Source organism: Triticum urartu, chromosome 3A (genome assembly GCF_056163025.1).
Source record: "Triticum urartu cultivar PI428250 chromosome 3A, HENAU_Tu73, whole genome shotgun sequence".
Classification (NCBI taxonomy): domain Eukaryota; kingdom Viridiplantae; phylum Streptophyta; class Magnoliopsida; order Poales; family Poaceae; genus Triticum; species Triticum urartu.
Genome location: NC_141875.1, coordinates 676,221,428 through 676,237,028, shown reverse-complemented (window position 1 = coordinate 676,237,028; position 15,601 = coordinate 676,221,428). Strand labels below are relative to the sequence as shown.

Genomic DNA, 15,601 nt, shown 5'->3' with positions numbered 1-15,601 from the left:
AATCAAGGTATCTGTCACCGCCACTACACGATCTTTATTAACCTGATTTTTTTCTGAGTGATTCAAAATACAACTGAAAGAGAAAACAAATGTAGAACATAATAGTAAAAATAGGAAAGCCTGAATTTACTCGTCTTAAATCCTCCACTTCCTCTCTGGATGCAGTCTCCAAGAATGATAGCAACAACAGAAACTCAACTCTGTTAGTTAGCAAGATTATGTTCAGATGCAACGTCTAGCACATTACCACACCCCTCCGAGAGAGAGATAATATAGTCTGTGCCATGTTCTACCTCAAGATCCAAAATCTACAGAAACCAAGCCATGTAAGTTGTCCAAGTAGTGACTCTCACAATTCTATGGGCTTAATGGATCAGTACGGTCTAAGAACTAGAAATGATCTTTTCTTCGTTTCAGCTTAGGAAACTTGGTATGAAAAATGAAAAAACTACCTAGAAAAGGGACAGAGAGGACTATCTATGAATTTTTATCTAGGTCTTCTGCATTCCCGTATGAACAGTGTCTTTCTATTTGTGTGCATGTGCCAGCCACTCCTCCAGTTCTCTCCTGTGCAATATGTACAGTATCTACTATATCAAAATATTTACTAGAGGAAAGATGCGCTCAAAAATAGAAAATTAAATGTCCGGTTTGTCTACAGGTTGACTGCAGAAAAAGATATGATGTTGAAGTATATAGGGAAATTATATGAAGAAGCTAAACAAAAGAAGTCTCTTCATCTACACAAACCACCAAATTCTGGTCTTGAAAACAACATCAACTCAATGCTCATACACTGATAAGTTGCGGTTCCTAGATATAATTATTTAAGGATAAAATAGGTGCTATAATAATTAGGCTACATCCTCGCCATAGCTGACTTGACCGCGTTCAAGATTCTGAAGTAGTGGTAGAACAAAGCAGACTGCTCGCCCTCCAACCCATCACGGTTGTATCTGTTGCACCCGGCAAGATTGTTACATGGGCTGCCCCCAATTACCAAGTCGAAGCCGCCAAATCTACTAACAAATGATACAATTCTATCATCAGTCAGAGATTTTACATCATCAATCTCAATGAGCGTGCCTGTCTGAGTCTGATCCCACCAACCCCTAAAAATCCTCTTATTAGCTTTTCGTATCTCTACAGAAACCACCGCCTTCATGTGGATGCCCAGCCTGTGCAAAGCTACCTCTCCTCCTCCAATACCGGTGAATAGGGACAACACATTAACACCATTGGGAAACATGACCTTCAAAACTGACAAGTGGTAAGCAACTGTATCAACTTGAAATGTGTTGCCGAGAGACTTGTATCTCTCCGTGATGCCGAGTCCCCTTGTGTGATCCTTTGGGAAACCGAGTAGATATTCCATCTCTTCAGGCTCCAATGGAGCAACCTTGTTCTTTCCAATCCAGACAAGATTCCCTTTTCTACACTCATTCATGACATATTTTTGAACACTTCGAGCCGGTGGACTGTCCGAGCTTGCAAGAGCACGCCCGATCCGTTCTGTCAGCTTCGCACTTGCGACATTTGTTCGCAAGCAATTGAGCTGTGTTCTCAGGTCCCATGAAGGCCACCACTTCTTGTAATGAGGAAATGCCTCAAATATGGTCTTTGGAGGCATAGGAAGAAGAGGTGATCTATTCTCAATTGGCAGATTATGGATGTAGCCTCTTTTCCTTGCGGTTGCACACAAATGCTTAGAATCCACAAACTCAGGTTGAATGTCATAAAGAAATCTTGAAATGGTTGCCCATACGCCTTTGGGAGCTTGGGCTACATTTTCGTAGTAGAAAAAGGGTGGTCCAGTATCTTGTTTAGGAAGTATTCTGGTAACTGATGGTTGCAAATAACCTGGCAAATTAAACCCAACCATTGGATTTGGGAGAGGCATTGGTTCATCATGGCTACCATCCAAGGAGGGTTGATTTCCCTGTGCTCTACCTCCATACCGGTTCCTCTTTTTCTTGCTCTCTTCCATCAATCTTGCTTTCTTTCTCCCTCCAAATGAATCGAAGCACCGATCTGTGATCTGCCAAATTTACAGATATTGCAGTGTTGTTAAATCAAATTAGAAGAGTGTGAGTATTTTCATATACAAATGACAGCAAACCAATAGGTACCTGGTGGTCAGATAAGTTTCTGGAATGACTATCTTCTGTAATTCGTGATGCACTTATCGAATCAACTAATTCCCATAGATCAACATCACCTAGGAAATTTAAACAGAAATATATAGCATAAGATGCCTTTTCTTGAAAAAATGACAGTCAAGGCAACCGTTTCAAAAAGAGTCATACCACATCTTGTAATAGCCATATTTGCTTCATCTTCAGAAAAGCCCATGTCTACTAATGATTTGATCTTCTCGTCCTTCTCTGACATCTCCCGTAGAAACTACACAAAAGTACAACAAAAACTAAGATTAGAAAAAACATGCTATATTTTACTGACTTCTTAATGCCAAATAAGTGACTGCTAATAGGGAAATACGATTACATGGTGACACATATAGGGACGGAGAAAAGGAGGGGGCCCTGCAACTAATGAGTGATCAAGAAATGAATAGCCCAGACTACCTAAGAAACAAGAAATAGAAAACTAACCGAGAACTAGATCAATGAAATAATAGGACTCAACTTCTTATTCTTTGATACTATTTGAGGATGACTTCACTACGAGAGTTACTATATGCATTAACAAATGCTTCCCAATTTATGCTTGAAACAACTACCTATATTACTAGTTGTGATGGACTGGAATAAAGTGAAGGTACATGTCTAACTTTGTTTTTTCATATAATGGCACTCTATGCAGGATGCATAATAGTGGTAAAACACATTCATCTGGTCTCTTCATGTTGCTTTCGTGATAGAAAGAAAAAAAAACGGATGGATGATGAGGCAAATGCATGTGTACGTCTTCAGGAGGACATTGCGACATTTCCCATCCACCCTATTTCAGGTTCATCACCTGCTAGCAATAAAGAAATATCTTTTTTGCTGAGCAGGTGTATATGTGTAAAAGAAAATAAACACTCTCTACCGGTTTTTAGGCATTACATATATCTAGCCATGAATAAGAGTAAACAATACGATATTCTCTTCGCAAAGTTTATTTGCATAACTAATAGGAAATTCAGCTATCACAACATAAATTAGTAACATCATATATGCATTTCCCACTCTTCTTGAGGCTATTTATGGAGGGAAAGTTTGATGCTACTAATGCGATATGTAATAAACGTTTCTGGTATTATGTTCATTTTGCGTAACTGAAAGTCAAAATAAGAATGTTGAACAATGTGGTTTAATTCTTTAAGACCATGTTCTTACTAACCTACATGCTAGTTTCCAAGCCTCCTTAGATTCAATGGAAATGTGGTGAGCTGGGTCACAGCACAAACTTTACTCCAACGCATGATAGAATTATTTAGGTCCAACTATATTCTTGCTTCTTTCTTTAGAACTCGGTCTTCAAGCTTAGCTTCTATCTCTCATGAACTCTTTTTAGCTAAGTCCTATTGTGTACTATATCATGGACTAGAAAATAAATCAAAGAGAATAAGTGATGCATAATTTGGGATTTCTGTTGGTTAAAGTTCTTGTAGTATGTGTATATCATCTCTTGGTTACAGGTTACAACACATGTAATAGTATTTGCTTGTAGCATCATAACTCCACAAATCATATGTCTTGTAACTAACATTCAAATGTATAGGAACTAATGAGAAAAGGAGTGGTGTCTAACAGAAATAAATGTTCTAATTCATCAAAATGACAAACAAGCAACCCAATAATACATTTAGTTTCTACTCCTTTGAGGTTCGTTTGATTACTTTGTGGGAGACATATTGTCCTAATGGTATTCAAGCATACTTCCTATGATCAGTCTTACACGATAAAACTTAAACATGATAATAATTCTATGTAAAAAAATGGGTGCTCAAACTTCACAATGCAATTATACACCAATGAAACGCTAGAAGCAAAACAAACAATGCTAAAACAGTACGTACAGGGGGTGCTCAAAGTATGCATGTTAAAGATTTCACATTTATTAGCATACATATGGTTAAAGAATTCTCAACTACTAAACTAGAGAAAAGGAATTATCGACCTCGTCACTAGAACCATTAGAGTCGGTCTCTGTATCACCAGTGTCGTCATCACCATCCGAATTCTCAAAATCAAGATCATCATCATCTTCAAGTGCCTGCATTTGACATCACTGATCCTAACATTTGATCGTTGCTACCATGAAGCAAGAGCATCATGTGATAAAGTTAGTAATAACGCACAAAGGAAAATACCTTATATGTGAGAAGTAGCTCGAGCAATGCATTTCCATCACTATGCCCTGAAAGCAAAATCAAAAGCCTTGGTTAGACACAAGGTGCAAACATAACAAGACAAATGGAATGAATCAGTGTTTTCTAGTATTACCAATCTCCTTGATGCCCTTCACAACCATCTTTTTTGGGAAACCCATTCTCACATATGCCTTGATTAAATAAATAGATGATGTTTCCTCATTGGCCCACCGATTAGAACCCTTTAGATAGTTGCATAAAAAAGATCACACTAATAATAGCAAGTCATGGCTAGTTCTTATAATTGGGTACACAATTATTTACTACCTCATGCACAAGTGTGGACGGGCCTGGAGCATCTATATTCCTCAAGGCCGGAGCCCATGATGGTTCAGCCTCACCATAAATTTTCCACTCAAACTTATCACTATCATCGCTATCGCTTGTCCATCCCTGTGAGATGAGTTAAGCACACCCCAATGAATAATTAAAGCATACCAAGAAAAAAGCCATTGAGGAGAAGAACAATAATTCTATATATCCTACACAATCACAACAACAAGATAACACAATTGACATCTCTAGTATGAAATTAGTAAAGAAAATCAATTTTAGTGTGTAGAACACTCCCAAAAGCTAGAAGGAAAGACCACCTTTTTTAGTGAACAAACTCCCATCGGCACTGTCACAACACGGCCATAATTAAGATAATGCCCAAAAAATATACATGAGTACAATTATAAGTTGTCTAATTTCAAGTAACGGGGATTCCTATTTAACTGAAGTATGCTAGCTTTCAGATTATAATAGTTCACTAGACGGTAGAATCAGTTATACATAATGGGGCTATTTTATGGAAAGAGAGTGATCAGGTTGGTAAATCTAAAAAGCTGATCGGATTGACCAGCTTTGTCCATTATCAACTTGGTGATGATTGTATCAAATGGATTAGAAAGGGTAGTCTGAAGTCCAAATCAATAGCTCAAATGCACGAGGTGGAGTGCGAGAGAAGTAAGAGTTTTGGACCATATAGGTGGATCATTGTAACATAAATTAACAACATAGACTTATTGAAGAGTATCAACATGCTAATTGAATTGTTTGGTCACAGGAGTGCCAATGTCTCATCATGAACACCATACAAAAATTTAGAATCCATTATATGTTAAAAGTACATGACAAGTTAATTAACAAGAGAAAACAAAGCCATTCCCAAAGAAACCAAAACATCTGGTCATTAATCTAGTGGATCATCTTTCAATCAACAAAGCATAACCGTAAGATCAACGTAACTACACCTAAGTTCACTATGGGCCATATTATTTGACTCACTTACATAATTGGACATGACAATCGCAAACTTGTCCTCTTTCCTTTTTATATTTTCCCATGCAGAGCACTTACATATCAAGTGACATGTTTTTGTTCTTCGTAGTTCCACACTTTAGCGACTCGAAGATTAGCATAGGACATCCTACTACACATGCATGCTTGGCCCTCCATTGTATTTTCTATTGTGTGCGAACAAAATGCGATGCTACCTAAAAATAACTATAACACACTTTCTCATATGTTACCACCCACACATGGTAATGTGATAACAAAGTCATTATGGTCAGCGTCATTGGTAAGATGTGTCTAAGATGATGAACATGCATGGCAACTAATTATGTGAAGTCTTGCTTTCTGGCCAATTCCACGAGCCATATGGAGGAAAGAATACAAGCAAAGCAATTAATGTCAGAAAGAGAGAGAAAAGTATACTATTTGGTGTTTGATTTGTCTTGGGTGCGTTCATGTCACTTGCTACATAGATGTGTTATCCTCGGTAGTGATGTAACTCATGCCATGTAGCCGTGTGCGGTACATGAGGATGCTATGGAACTCGGTTGTTCAGAGTGAGTGGAGTTGAAAAGTCCTATCCTACCCGTACAATAATAGCCGAATGTTCTCTTGGCTCGACAAACATGTTTCTCTTGGTAATAACATAACTAATGCCGCATAGCTATTGGCGGCACATGAGTGTGCTTTGGAAACTAGCTGTCAAGAGCACGTACAAATGAAATGCCCCCTCTTGTCTAGCGTGCGGATTCTCGAGTGGTCTCTTGGCCAGGGTATTGGGACAAATAGGCATTTAGGATAGGATGATGTGATGTTTAGTGTTGAAAGCGAACTATTTCCCCCAACAACTCTGAGAGGGTAGCCCGAAGATGGTCAACCCTCGAGCAAGAAAGTTGAACCATTAGAAAGCTACAAATTTGATGTCAATCACACAATATATGTCAAATTGAGAAGGTGAGAGGGCACATAATATGTGGCATTCCACATGTCAAATCAAGCAAGTAAGAGCCGAAGCAACAATAGTGTGCCATGCTAGCTCTATCGAAGAATATGTTAAAGAAGAGGACAGTCACAAGCGCAAGCAATCCTACCAACTCAGCATGCATTCCAGGACAATTGGTGGGAGCAAAGAGGCTATTATTCAACATTTTTAATGTCAACAAAGAAAAATAAAAAAACATTACATCATGTTAATTATTATGATTTTTACTCAGTTCATCGGTATGTATTACTTTTAGTAGTATGTGTTAAAAAGAGAGATTAACTCTTAGAAATATTATAAATCATCCATAGAATTCGCAATTTACATGAAATCGAGCGAGTGAGAGGGAAACAAAAAAGGCATTCTTGTAATTCCAAGTCCAGTACATGAGAGCCGAGGTGACTAGCAACATTGTCATGCTTACTCTAATTAAGCACATTTGACCAGGAAAGATGACAATAACTGCGGAAGACCATGACCCAAATCGACATGTACCCACCATGAATGTTGATTCCAAAAAAAAAATCCCAATCCAATCTACATGGGACGACCATGCTTATAACCCTGCCATATGCCATCGGCACGTTAGTTGGCTGTACTTGAAAATGGCGTGTTTACACGACATTCCCTTCTTCAAGGCATTAATTACAGTTTGCCCGGACTTGATCTTTGGGGTGAAAACCCTGGATCTGACCTTTAATGATTGGATCTAACAATGTCGACATGAGGTGTAGTTCCCTTTCCGGAGGCACCACCGTCGAAGAACCTCTCTTCAGTTCCTATGGTGCCAGAGGCGGTAGTTGGTGTTGTTGCATGTTGATCCTTTGCTACCGTCACTTTGGCATGACTTTTTGGAGTCATGCTATTCTTTCATCTTTTTATATTTTTAATAATTTGTGTCCGTAGATCATCGATCTCTTGACTAGTTGTGTCTTTATATCATATTTTTTTACATGACTAGGCTAACATGACATGCTGACTAGATGGTCAACACGGCCAAACCCATCAGACTCATCGGAAACTAGCACCAGGCCAAGGGCAGGGGTTGGATCCTGAATGGTTTGAGAAGTTGGGGGTTGAATCTTAGTCGGTTTTACAGCCGGGGTTTAATCTTAGACAAACCAAATAGTTTAGGGATGAAAGTGGACTTCTCACTTTGGGAAAGCGACTGATCTTATTTGGTGTCATCCTGATGCATGCTCAACGTGAGAAAATGCGGACAAGGGCAAGTAATCTCCTTGGCATCGCTATGGAAAACAGATGAAAGAATCCCTTATTTTAGAGAAACATATTGAAGAGTTAACCAGACAGCCAACGCAACGCCAAGTCCGGTTGGAATCCCAATTCTTGATGCCCCAAACTCCACGCTGCCAAGAAATGACCCTCGAAGAAAGCATAATACTTGAGGAGATCAAGCGTCGGTTGATGTCCGACGAAGACTGCCCGTCGGGGTAGTGACCGATGATGACGTGGATCTGGCTAGGGTTCATAGCCAATATAATTGAAGAATTATGAGGGCAGTGTCAGGGATATGCTGAGGAGGCAGAGGGGTTCTTGGCCCGCAATCTTTACACCAACACAATGCAATGATGAAGGGGTCTTTGTTGAAGATACCACTAAAAACCCTATGAAAAACTGAATCGATCACAGACTTACAAGCCAACAATAACAAACAATGATGAGAGGCTCCTCCGCATCTGAATGGAGGTTGTAGGAGGGCTTCCTAATGATACTTCAGTGCCATAATAATTTCTATAGGAAAATCACTGGACAAGAGGAAGGAGAGAGAAGCATACCGCCATTCTTCGCGCAGATGCCCGCCGCTCGATCTCCCCTGCGCGCCAAAGGGAAGCCGCGATCTTCTATTTCCTTGCACAGTTGAACTGAAGACAAGACGAGTTACACAACCTCCCAATGGACAAGTGGGGTTTAAGGGCCAAGCTGTAGGAAAGTATATAAGTGCAGTGTCAATAATTGTGCTAGCCTAGACATAACTGTCGAGCTCGACAGGTATGACAAGTCTTTGCATCCAAATTTTGATATAAACCAGTGCTTTTATAGTAGACCAAAATCGATATATTTGATATGGAATCCTTTTTAATATATAACAAAATTAAGAGCATAGTAGTTAATGTAAAATTACTACCATCCTAGTCTAATATTATTTCCATTCATAATATAGGTGAATCTCTGCTACTCTCGACTATCAAGGTTCCACCCTGGTCTCCACCACCAATGCCCCAATGCCTCCTCACCATTTTCGCCACTATGCGCTCCCCGGCGACAAACATAAAACGAAAAAAAAGCCGGACTGAATCGGTCAAGCGTAGCGACCGGACGCGGTGCGAGTTAAGCAAGCGACGTAGCTAATGGGCCGACCCGTAGTCGTTCGCCTAGTACGGGCGAGACATGGGGCATTTCCTAAAGGCATCGGCGCAAACAGGCGCACCCTCCCTCCCCCATCCCTGGCAACCTCTATTGATCTTGCATGGGTTGGCCCATTTACCTTTTTTCTGTTAATTTTTCAAAAAAAAAGGGTGTACGTGAGGGATTTGAATTTGAGATTTTTCTTTCAGGAAGAACCCAACTGATCACTATGACATTTGAATGCTTATGCCCACTTACTTGGTATTCTCCATTTATGCTTTCTTTAGTTCGTGGAAGTCACTGGCTTTCGGAAGCTTCCTATATGGTTTTTTTATGTGGCTTTTCCTAGAGCGATTTTATTTGGTTTTTTTCTTCCTTTTCTACTACTTTTCTTTTCTTCTTTCTATTTTCTTATCCTTTTCCTTTTTTATTTATTCATTTTATGTGCTTTTATTTTTAAATTTTTATTTTTCCAGAATGCACGAACTGGGGAATAGGGTTGATTTTTTTAAATCGATGATATTTTCTGAAAATTGAGAAACTTTTTAAAATTCAATGATCTTATTTTTCAAATTGAATGAACTTTTTAGCAAATACAATGAACTTTTTTTAGACTATTATTGAAATTTTTACAAATCAATGAATGTTTTCCAACTTTTTGAACTCTTTACGAAATTTATGAAAAAAAATAAAATTGATGAACCTTTTCCCCTTATTTTATGATTTGTTTTCCAAAATCAATGAACTTTTTCAAAATTCCTGGACTGTTTCCAAAATTGCCATGTTTTTTTCAAATTTTTTAATATTTTTTTTATTTTTGCGAATTTTCTTTCAAATCCGTGAATTTTTGAATCCACATTTTTAAATATTTTCCGTTCTTCTTCTTACATATTTTTCAAAAGTCAATGGTTTACTGGTGAACTGGTGAACCATCGACAAGTTAACCACCGCTCGATGAGCGACTGCGTCCCGAGCTACCAGGGAGCCTTTCGGGTGAGCGCCATGGAGCAGATCAGGCGCTAAATGCGTTGTATAGGAGCAAACACTAAAGGCGTCGTATAGGACCACCCAAGACATAGCCCTAGCGAGGTTTAAGTGGTTCGGTGAAAACCGGAAATCATTAATTAGGGGTGCATGTATTGCGTCACTTGTCGTAATCTAGGAGTTTACTTTTTTCATAGATTCGTTTATTGAAAATGTTTCATATCTTAAACTGTGCGATCAAATTGTGAACTATTTCCATCGTTGGATTTCTCGTGTTGACATCTTCGAAACTAGATCCCATGTTAATAGGTTTTGACGGATTTTTTCATGAAAAAAATAGAGAAAACCGAAACAAAAAACCGAGACGGAACCATGATTTTCCCCACTTTTTTTTCTATTTTCGGTAGGTGCATCTCACAGAAACAGATATGTGTTTCATGCAAAGCAAATATGTGCCTCTCGCAAAAAACCGTATTTTTTACCTTTCTGTGAGGCACAACTGTGCCTTTCCCCGAAGCAACTTTGTGCCTTCACACGAAGCAAATCTAAGCCTCTCACAGAAGAAGAAACACATCTTTTTTCTTTTTACGAGGCACAACTGTGCCTCTCGTAAAAGCAAATATGTGCCTCCAGGCGAAGTAAATGTGTCCCTCTAGCGAAAGAAAAAAACGTGCTTTCCCCTTTTCGAGGGGCACAACAATGCCTTTTGCGGAAGTAAACATGTGCCTCCATGAGAAACAAATTTATACCTCTTGTGAAATAAAAAAAAACATATTTTTTCTCTTTCTTCTCATGGATAGAAAGAACATTCTTTTTCTTGCAGGTGCTTATTTTTTTTCCTTTTTTGAGTGTGCCTCGTGCGAAAGCAAGCATGTGTCTTTAAGAGAAGCAAAATTGTTCTACTCACGAAAGAAAAAAAACATGTTTTTTTTAATTAGAAAAATCCGAGAGACGCCCAGCATGCGGCAGCTGCGAGCACGGCTCACCAAAGTGATCCTTGGAGATTTTGAAGTCTTTTTTTTTCCTTTTGCCGGCCCAGTCAGGCTGCGCCCCTGTGCGCGGCGACGACATTTTGACGCAAAGCGCGTCCAATAGGAGCTCCCATTTTGAAGTCCTTTTTTTTTTCCTTTTTCCTTTTTCTTTGAAAGCTTTTTCAATATTCTATGGCAGGGGCTCCCCGGCAAAGGGGTCCTGGTTCGTCTATTCGGCCTTGGAAGTGTGGGCCGGTAATACTGGGCCAGGCCATTTCCGCTTGCGTGTACTCGCACTCGTCCTAAAAAAACCACCATCCTTCCTTCCCTTCCGAGAGAGAGAGACCGAGAGAACAGAGAGAGAAAGAATGGCGTCGCGATTGCTGACCAGATCCAAAGCCCTAGCGCTCGCCGCCGCCCGCGCCGACGCGGCCGCGCCGTCGCCGCTCGCCGCCGCCTGGGGCGCCCGCGCGCTCTCCGCCCTCCCCCGCGATCCGGCGGCCGCATCCCCCGCCTCGTCGCCGCGGCAGCCGGCGGTGGTCTCGCCGCTCGGCCTCTCCAAGGTCCGCCTCTCCCTCACCCCCCTCTCTCTGTCTGGTAGCTTACGTCGACTGGCCTGGCTGCTTCTTGCTCCGGTTCTGGGGCTGTAAGCCTGATGCGCCGCTCGTTCGTGCTCGATCTGATCGCTTTGTGCGATTGCCCGATTCCGTTCCGCGAGGGCCGGATTCCTGTGTTCTGCTAGGTGGTGTGTTGTGCTTCGTGTATTTTCGACGGTTTTACTTGGACTACTAGCTTGTATAGGCCTCATCGAGCTTATGTTGCGGGTTAGGTTTGTGGTGTAAGGTGAACTCACATCTTTGCCTTTGCGCTGGCTGATTGCATCTCCAGAGTTATCCAGCTTGAGAACGAAAACTGAACAAAACTCTGAATTGGGTTGATAAACAGTTGGTGAGATTGGCGGGCGCAATAGTGACTACACATCACATTGAGTTAGGGATGTAGTCATGTAGGCAGCAAAGCTTAAAGTGTTATGTTTACTTTACATAAACTGAAAAGGGTATCCTTTCATACTTTTGGTTTGGTTTGCAAATCTGTTTCACTTAAATTTCAGCCTGAGCTAGTAATTGACTAAAGGAATGCTCAGCACATTTGGAGATATCATATCACTATGCTAATGCGTTTCAACATGGGAGATTCCTGCTAATAGTATATAACTGCTGATTATACACAAACAGGATATATCGTGGTTTGACTCAATACTCTTATTTACTTGGCACATTATTTGTGATTACCTGGCACATATGTAGTCTTCTGTAGTTTCTTATGCACTCTGTACTGCCAGCATTGGATAGGACGTACTTGGTGTTAAATTCATTGATGTTGCTTTACACAAGTTGCATATGCATTGGTCAATAGTAGTTCTTCCCTGGTTTGTGGAGAACTGAAATATAAAGGAGGAACTAGAACTTGTCATACTGTACTACAGTTCTACTTTTGCTTTTCACCGGGAGAGTAGGATTCTAGATGCATGGTTTGTGAGTCTGCTCTATCTAGTTATATGTATCTTACTGATGAATGACTAAAATACCAATAGTGCATTTGGTTTGCCTGACTGATCAGTGATCATTGATATCTAGCAGGTACTGATTTGTGAGCCTTCTCTATTTAGTTATCTATGTATCTCACTAATGAAAGACCAAATTCCAACAGTGCATTTGGTTTGCTTGACTGATCAGCGATCACTTCTTTTCTCAGCATGCTGTACAATTTTTAAGAACTTTCTGTACTTGTTGTGAAATAATAGTTATATGTATTTATATTCATTGATGCTGCCAACATTGTACTATTATTGTAAAATAATTTTAGTGGTGCTGCCAACATGAGATAGGATGTTCTTGTTGTGAAATTCATTGATGGTGCTTTACACATGCTTCATATGCATTGTGCCATGATAACTGTTCTCCCTAGTGCATGGAGAACTGAAATCTACAGGCGGAACTATAACTCGTCATCTTGCATCGGAACAGGGAATATTGTAGTACAGGTCTGCTTCTGCTTGTCACAGAGAGTAGGATTCTAGATGCATGGGTTGTGAGTCTGCTCTATGTAGTTATAAATATCTTCTGATGAATGACTAAAAATACTAATAGTATGTTAGGTTTGGAGGTGCTGCTTTATGAGTCTGCTCTTATGTAGTTACCTATGTATTTCACTGATGAAAGGCCAAAATACCAATATTGCATTTTGTTTGCTTCAGTGATGGGTTATCATTTCATTTCTCAGCGTGCTGTATAATTTTTAAGAACTTTCTGTTTGTATGCATGTCTACTTCTATTATTACATCTCTTCTTCAGTTTACGAGCCTATTGTACACGTAATAATTCATTTTTGTGGTGCCATTTGTCTTCCCTTATGCAAGCAGATTCTAGGATATGAGCAGGCCTCTCGACTCGGTGGCACACACGTATTGCCTCGCTGGTTTTCTACTGGAGCCTCCAATGGATCTTCTGATCAGCAGGTGCTAGTTTGTTCCTTGTGCCAATCTTATGGGAGCTGTGTTTCATTAGTTTGCTTCCTCACTTGACAGCATTCATTGCCAGAAGCTTGCAATTGAAAGTTTCTTATGCTTGTAGACCTCAAAGACAGTTGCTGGGATGGTACAATCGGATGCACTGAAATCACAGGAGGGAGCCTCAGCGAAGGTCGCAGCATTCAGCCCCATTGAAGCAACCATTAGCAAGCCCAGAAGCAGTCCATTGACACTCGAAAGCTTGAAAGTGAGGCGGACCGAGATGATGACAAAAGTCACGTTCTACATGATCCCGACTCTGCTCCTGGTGTCGAAGAACAGCATCAGCACTTCTCTCCTGATCGCGTCAGTGTACCATCAGGTCTACATGTTCCACAAGGAGATCCTCCTGGACTACGTCCACCACGACATCACCAGGAAGTGGGCCTTGATATACTTCAAGCTGCTCTTGCTAGTCATGGCCAAGGACACGATGGTTTACTTTGATCTGTTCTAAGTGCCTCCATGGTAGTAGTTTCTCGAGAGATGCCACCAGGAACCCGCCCATCTGTACACTGGAATAATCGTCAAGGTGGACAAAATGCCCGACCGCTGGTTCTTCTTCTGTCTCGCATATCAAGTTGCTGCGTTTTTCTTTTTCCTCTTATTATTTCTGTGATTGATTAATGGACAAGTAATGTTCAGTTGTCACAGAGTACTAGCTTATATGGGAGCAACGTTTGCCCTAGTTTTGTAATAATGGTATATATCAACCCTTGACGTTCTGTTGTTTATTGCTCTTGTTCTGCAAAACATTAGTAAATGCCATGTTTACCTGTTGCACTGCAATTGTTTCTCTGTGTTGTAGCAGTGTCCAGTCTGTTTGGAGCATGAAAGGACTCGTTGCCTTTGCAACTCTGCCATCAGCTGGTACCATACATCTAAATTTTCCAGGTCTCTGATTCCGTTACATGTGTGCGAGATGATTGACAGACACCTACTGACCAGCAGCTGATAGATAATAGTGGTGTCTGGTGAGATGCGATTCGCAGCATGTTTGCTCAGGTATCAATGGCATTGGTGGAACGATGAAACTTGATCGGATGCAGCATATGCAGTGGAGAATAAAGCCTGTTTCGAGAGAACACGAAGAAGCAGTGTGTTTCTTGGTTTTATGTTTTTTTTTTCTTTTACTAGAAAACTTGCCACCGCCAGACTTGTATATGTACTTGTGCATGGTCCTCAGCTGTGAGCAACGTCACATTCTGCTTCCCTACTTTCTACATCTTAATATCATCCTTGCTACAAATCATTATCGGAAAACAAAATCCTTACTACTCCCTTTAGTGATTTATAAACGGTTTTATATTTCTTTACAGAGGGAGTACATGTGTAAATAAACTCAAGCTGACAGTCTCCAGCTAGGTGCATAATGTAGATTATATAGTCTCCAACTCTCCATGGTAAGAGTTGTGTCCCTTTCAATTTAGGAGGTCCGCTGATCAATCAATTATTCACATAACTTTAGTATAGTTACCATCCGCAGTTCACAATATGTTTGGGTTCTTACAAAATAATTGAGCACACTCCTTTTTCTCTGAAGTTCTGAACCTTTGAACGTGAATTATGTGCTCCACGCAACAACAAAAAAAAGAATTATGTGCATGTTTTGTGTTAGTGAAATATTTGTTTTTTCCTTACAAGAAATCTTTTGTAGGGTTTGGAAGCTGCAGACGAGGCCATCTCAAATCCGTTTCTACCACCTGAAAGATATACCATACTACTGTTGCATCCCCTCCGCCGCCACCAGGCACAAGCACACCTCCAGGAAGAGCTCCCAGCCGGCGGCCATGGCTGAGGAGGCAGCTGCCGGAATAGCGACGCCTTTCATCCCAGATGAGATCATCATCGGGAGATCCTCGTCCACCTGGACGCGAGAACCCTCTTCCGCTGCCGCGCCGTCCGCCGGACCTGGCGCCACGCCACCTCCACCCGCCACTTCCTCATGGCGCACCATGCCCGCCAGCCCACCCTCCCCATTTTCCCCGGCGACGGCCTCGGCATCCAGTACCGTAACATTCTCGCCTTCGACCACCGGGCCATCGCCGACGCCCAGCTCCACACCGTCG

The 15,601-nt window shown here is 40.9% G+C and overlaps 2 protein-coding genes across 3 annotated transcripts; one reads left to right on the top strand and one right to left on the bottom strand.

Annotated features, from left to right (window-relative positions):
• Positions 1-859: 859 nt before the first annotated feature.
• LOC125547166 (DNA (cytosine-5)-methyltransferase DRM2-like) lies at positions 860-4,774 on the bottom strand. Of its 2 annotated transcripts, none has more exons than XM_048711157.2 (7): positions 4,655-4,774; positions 4,452-4,560; positions 4,303-4,365; positions 4,126-4,259; positions 2,307-2,403; positions 2,130-2,218; positions 860-2,038 (listed from the first exon to the last, which is right to left on the bottom strand). In XM_048711157.2, exons 4-7 carry the CDS (start codon positions 4,225-4,227, stop codon positions 860-862), a joined length of 1,467 nt encoding a protein of 488 aa, XP_048567114.2. In that variant the 5' UTR covers positions 4,228-4,259; positions 4,303-4,365; positions 4,452-4,560; positions 4,655-4,774. The 2 variants fall into 2 exon arrangements, with proteins under 2 accessions (XP_048567114.2, XP_087373232.1); XM_087517106.1 differs by having other exon boundaries at positions 4,303-4,367; positions 4,442-4,560; positions 4,646-4,756.
• A 6,484-nt stretch (positions 4,775-11,258) lies between these two features.
• Positions 11,259-14,315, top strand: LOC125545915 (succinate dehydrogenase subunit 4, mitochondrial). The gene is made up of 3 exons (XM_048709971.2): positions 11,259-11,526; positions 13,386-13,481; positions 13,597-14,315. Exons 1-3 carry the CDS (start codon positions 11,332-11,334, stop codon positions 13,987-13,989), a joined length of 684 nt encoding a protein of 227 aa, XP_048565928.2. The 5' UTR covers positions 11,259-11,331; the 3' UTR covers positions 13,990-14,315.
• The last annotated feature ends 1,286 nt before the right edge of the window (positions 14,316-15,601 follow it).

Bases quoted from the DNA above. Each gene is read 5' to 3' on its own strand.
- LOC125547166 (XM_048711157.2), bottom strand. From the start codon at position 4,227: ATGCAGGCACTTGAAGATGATGATGATCTTGATTTTGAGAATTCGGAT. The intron at 2,404-4,125 runs GTCGATAATTCC...ACTTTTGTGTAG, and splicing joins CTAATGGTTCTAGTGACGAG to TTTCTACGGGAGATGTCAGA. The intron at 2,039-2,129 runs GTACCTATTGGT...TAAATTTGGCAG, and splicing joins GAAACTTATCTGACCACCAG to ATCACAGATCGGTGCTTCGA.
- LOC125545915 (XM_048709971.2), top strand. From the start codon at position 11,332: ATGGCGTCGCGATTGCTGACCAGATCCAAAGCCCTAGCGCTCGCCGCC. The intron at 11,527-13,385 runs GTCCGCCTCTCC...TTATGCAAGCAG, and splicing joins CGCCGCTCGGCCTCTCCAAG to ATTCTAGGATATGAGCAGGC. The intron at 13,482-13,596 runs GTGCTAGTTTGT...TTATGCTTGTAG, and splicing joins ATGGATCTTCTGATCAGCAG to ACCTCAAAGACAGTTGCTGG.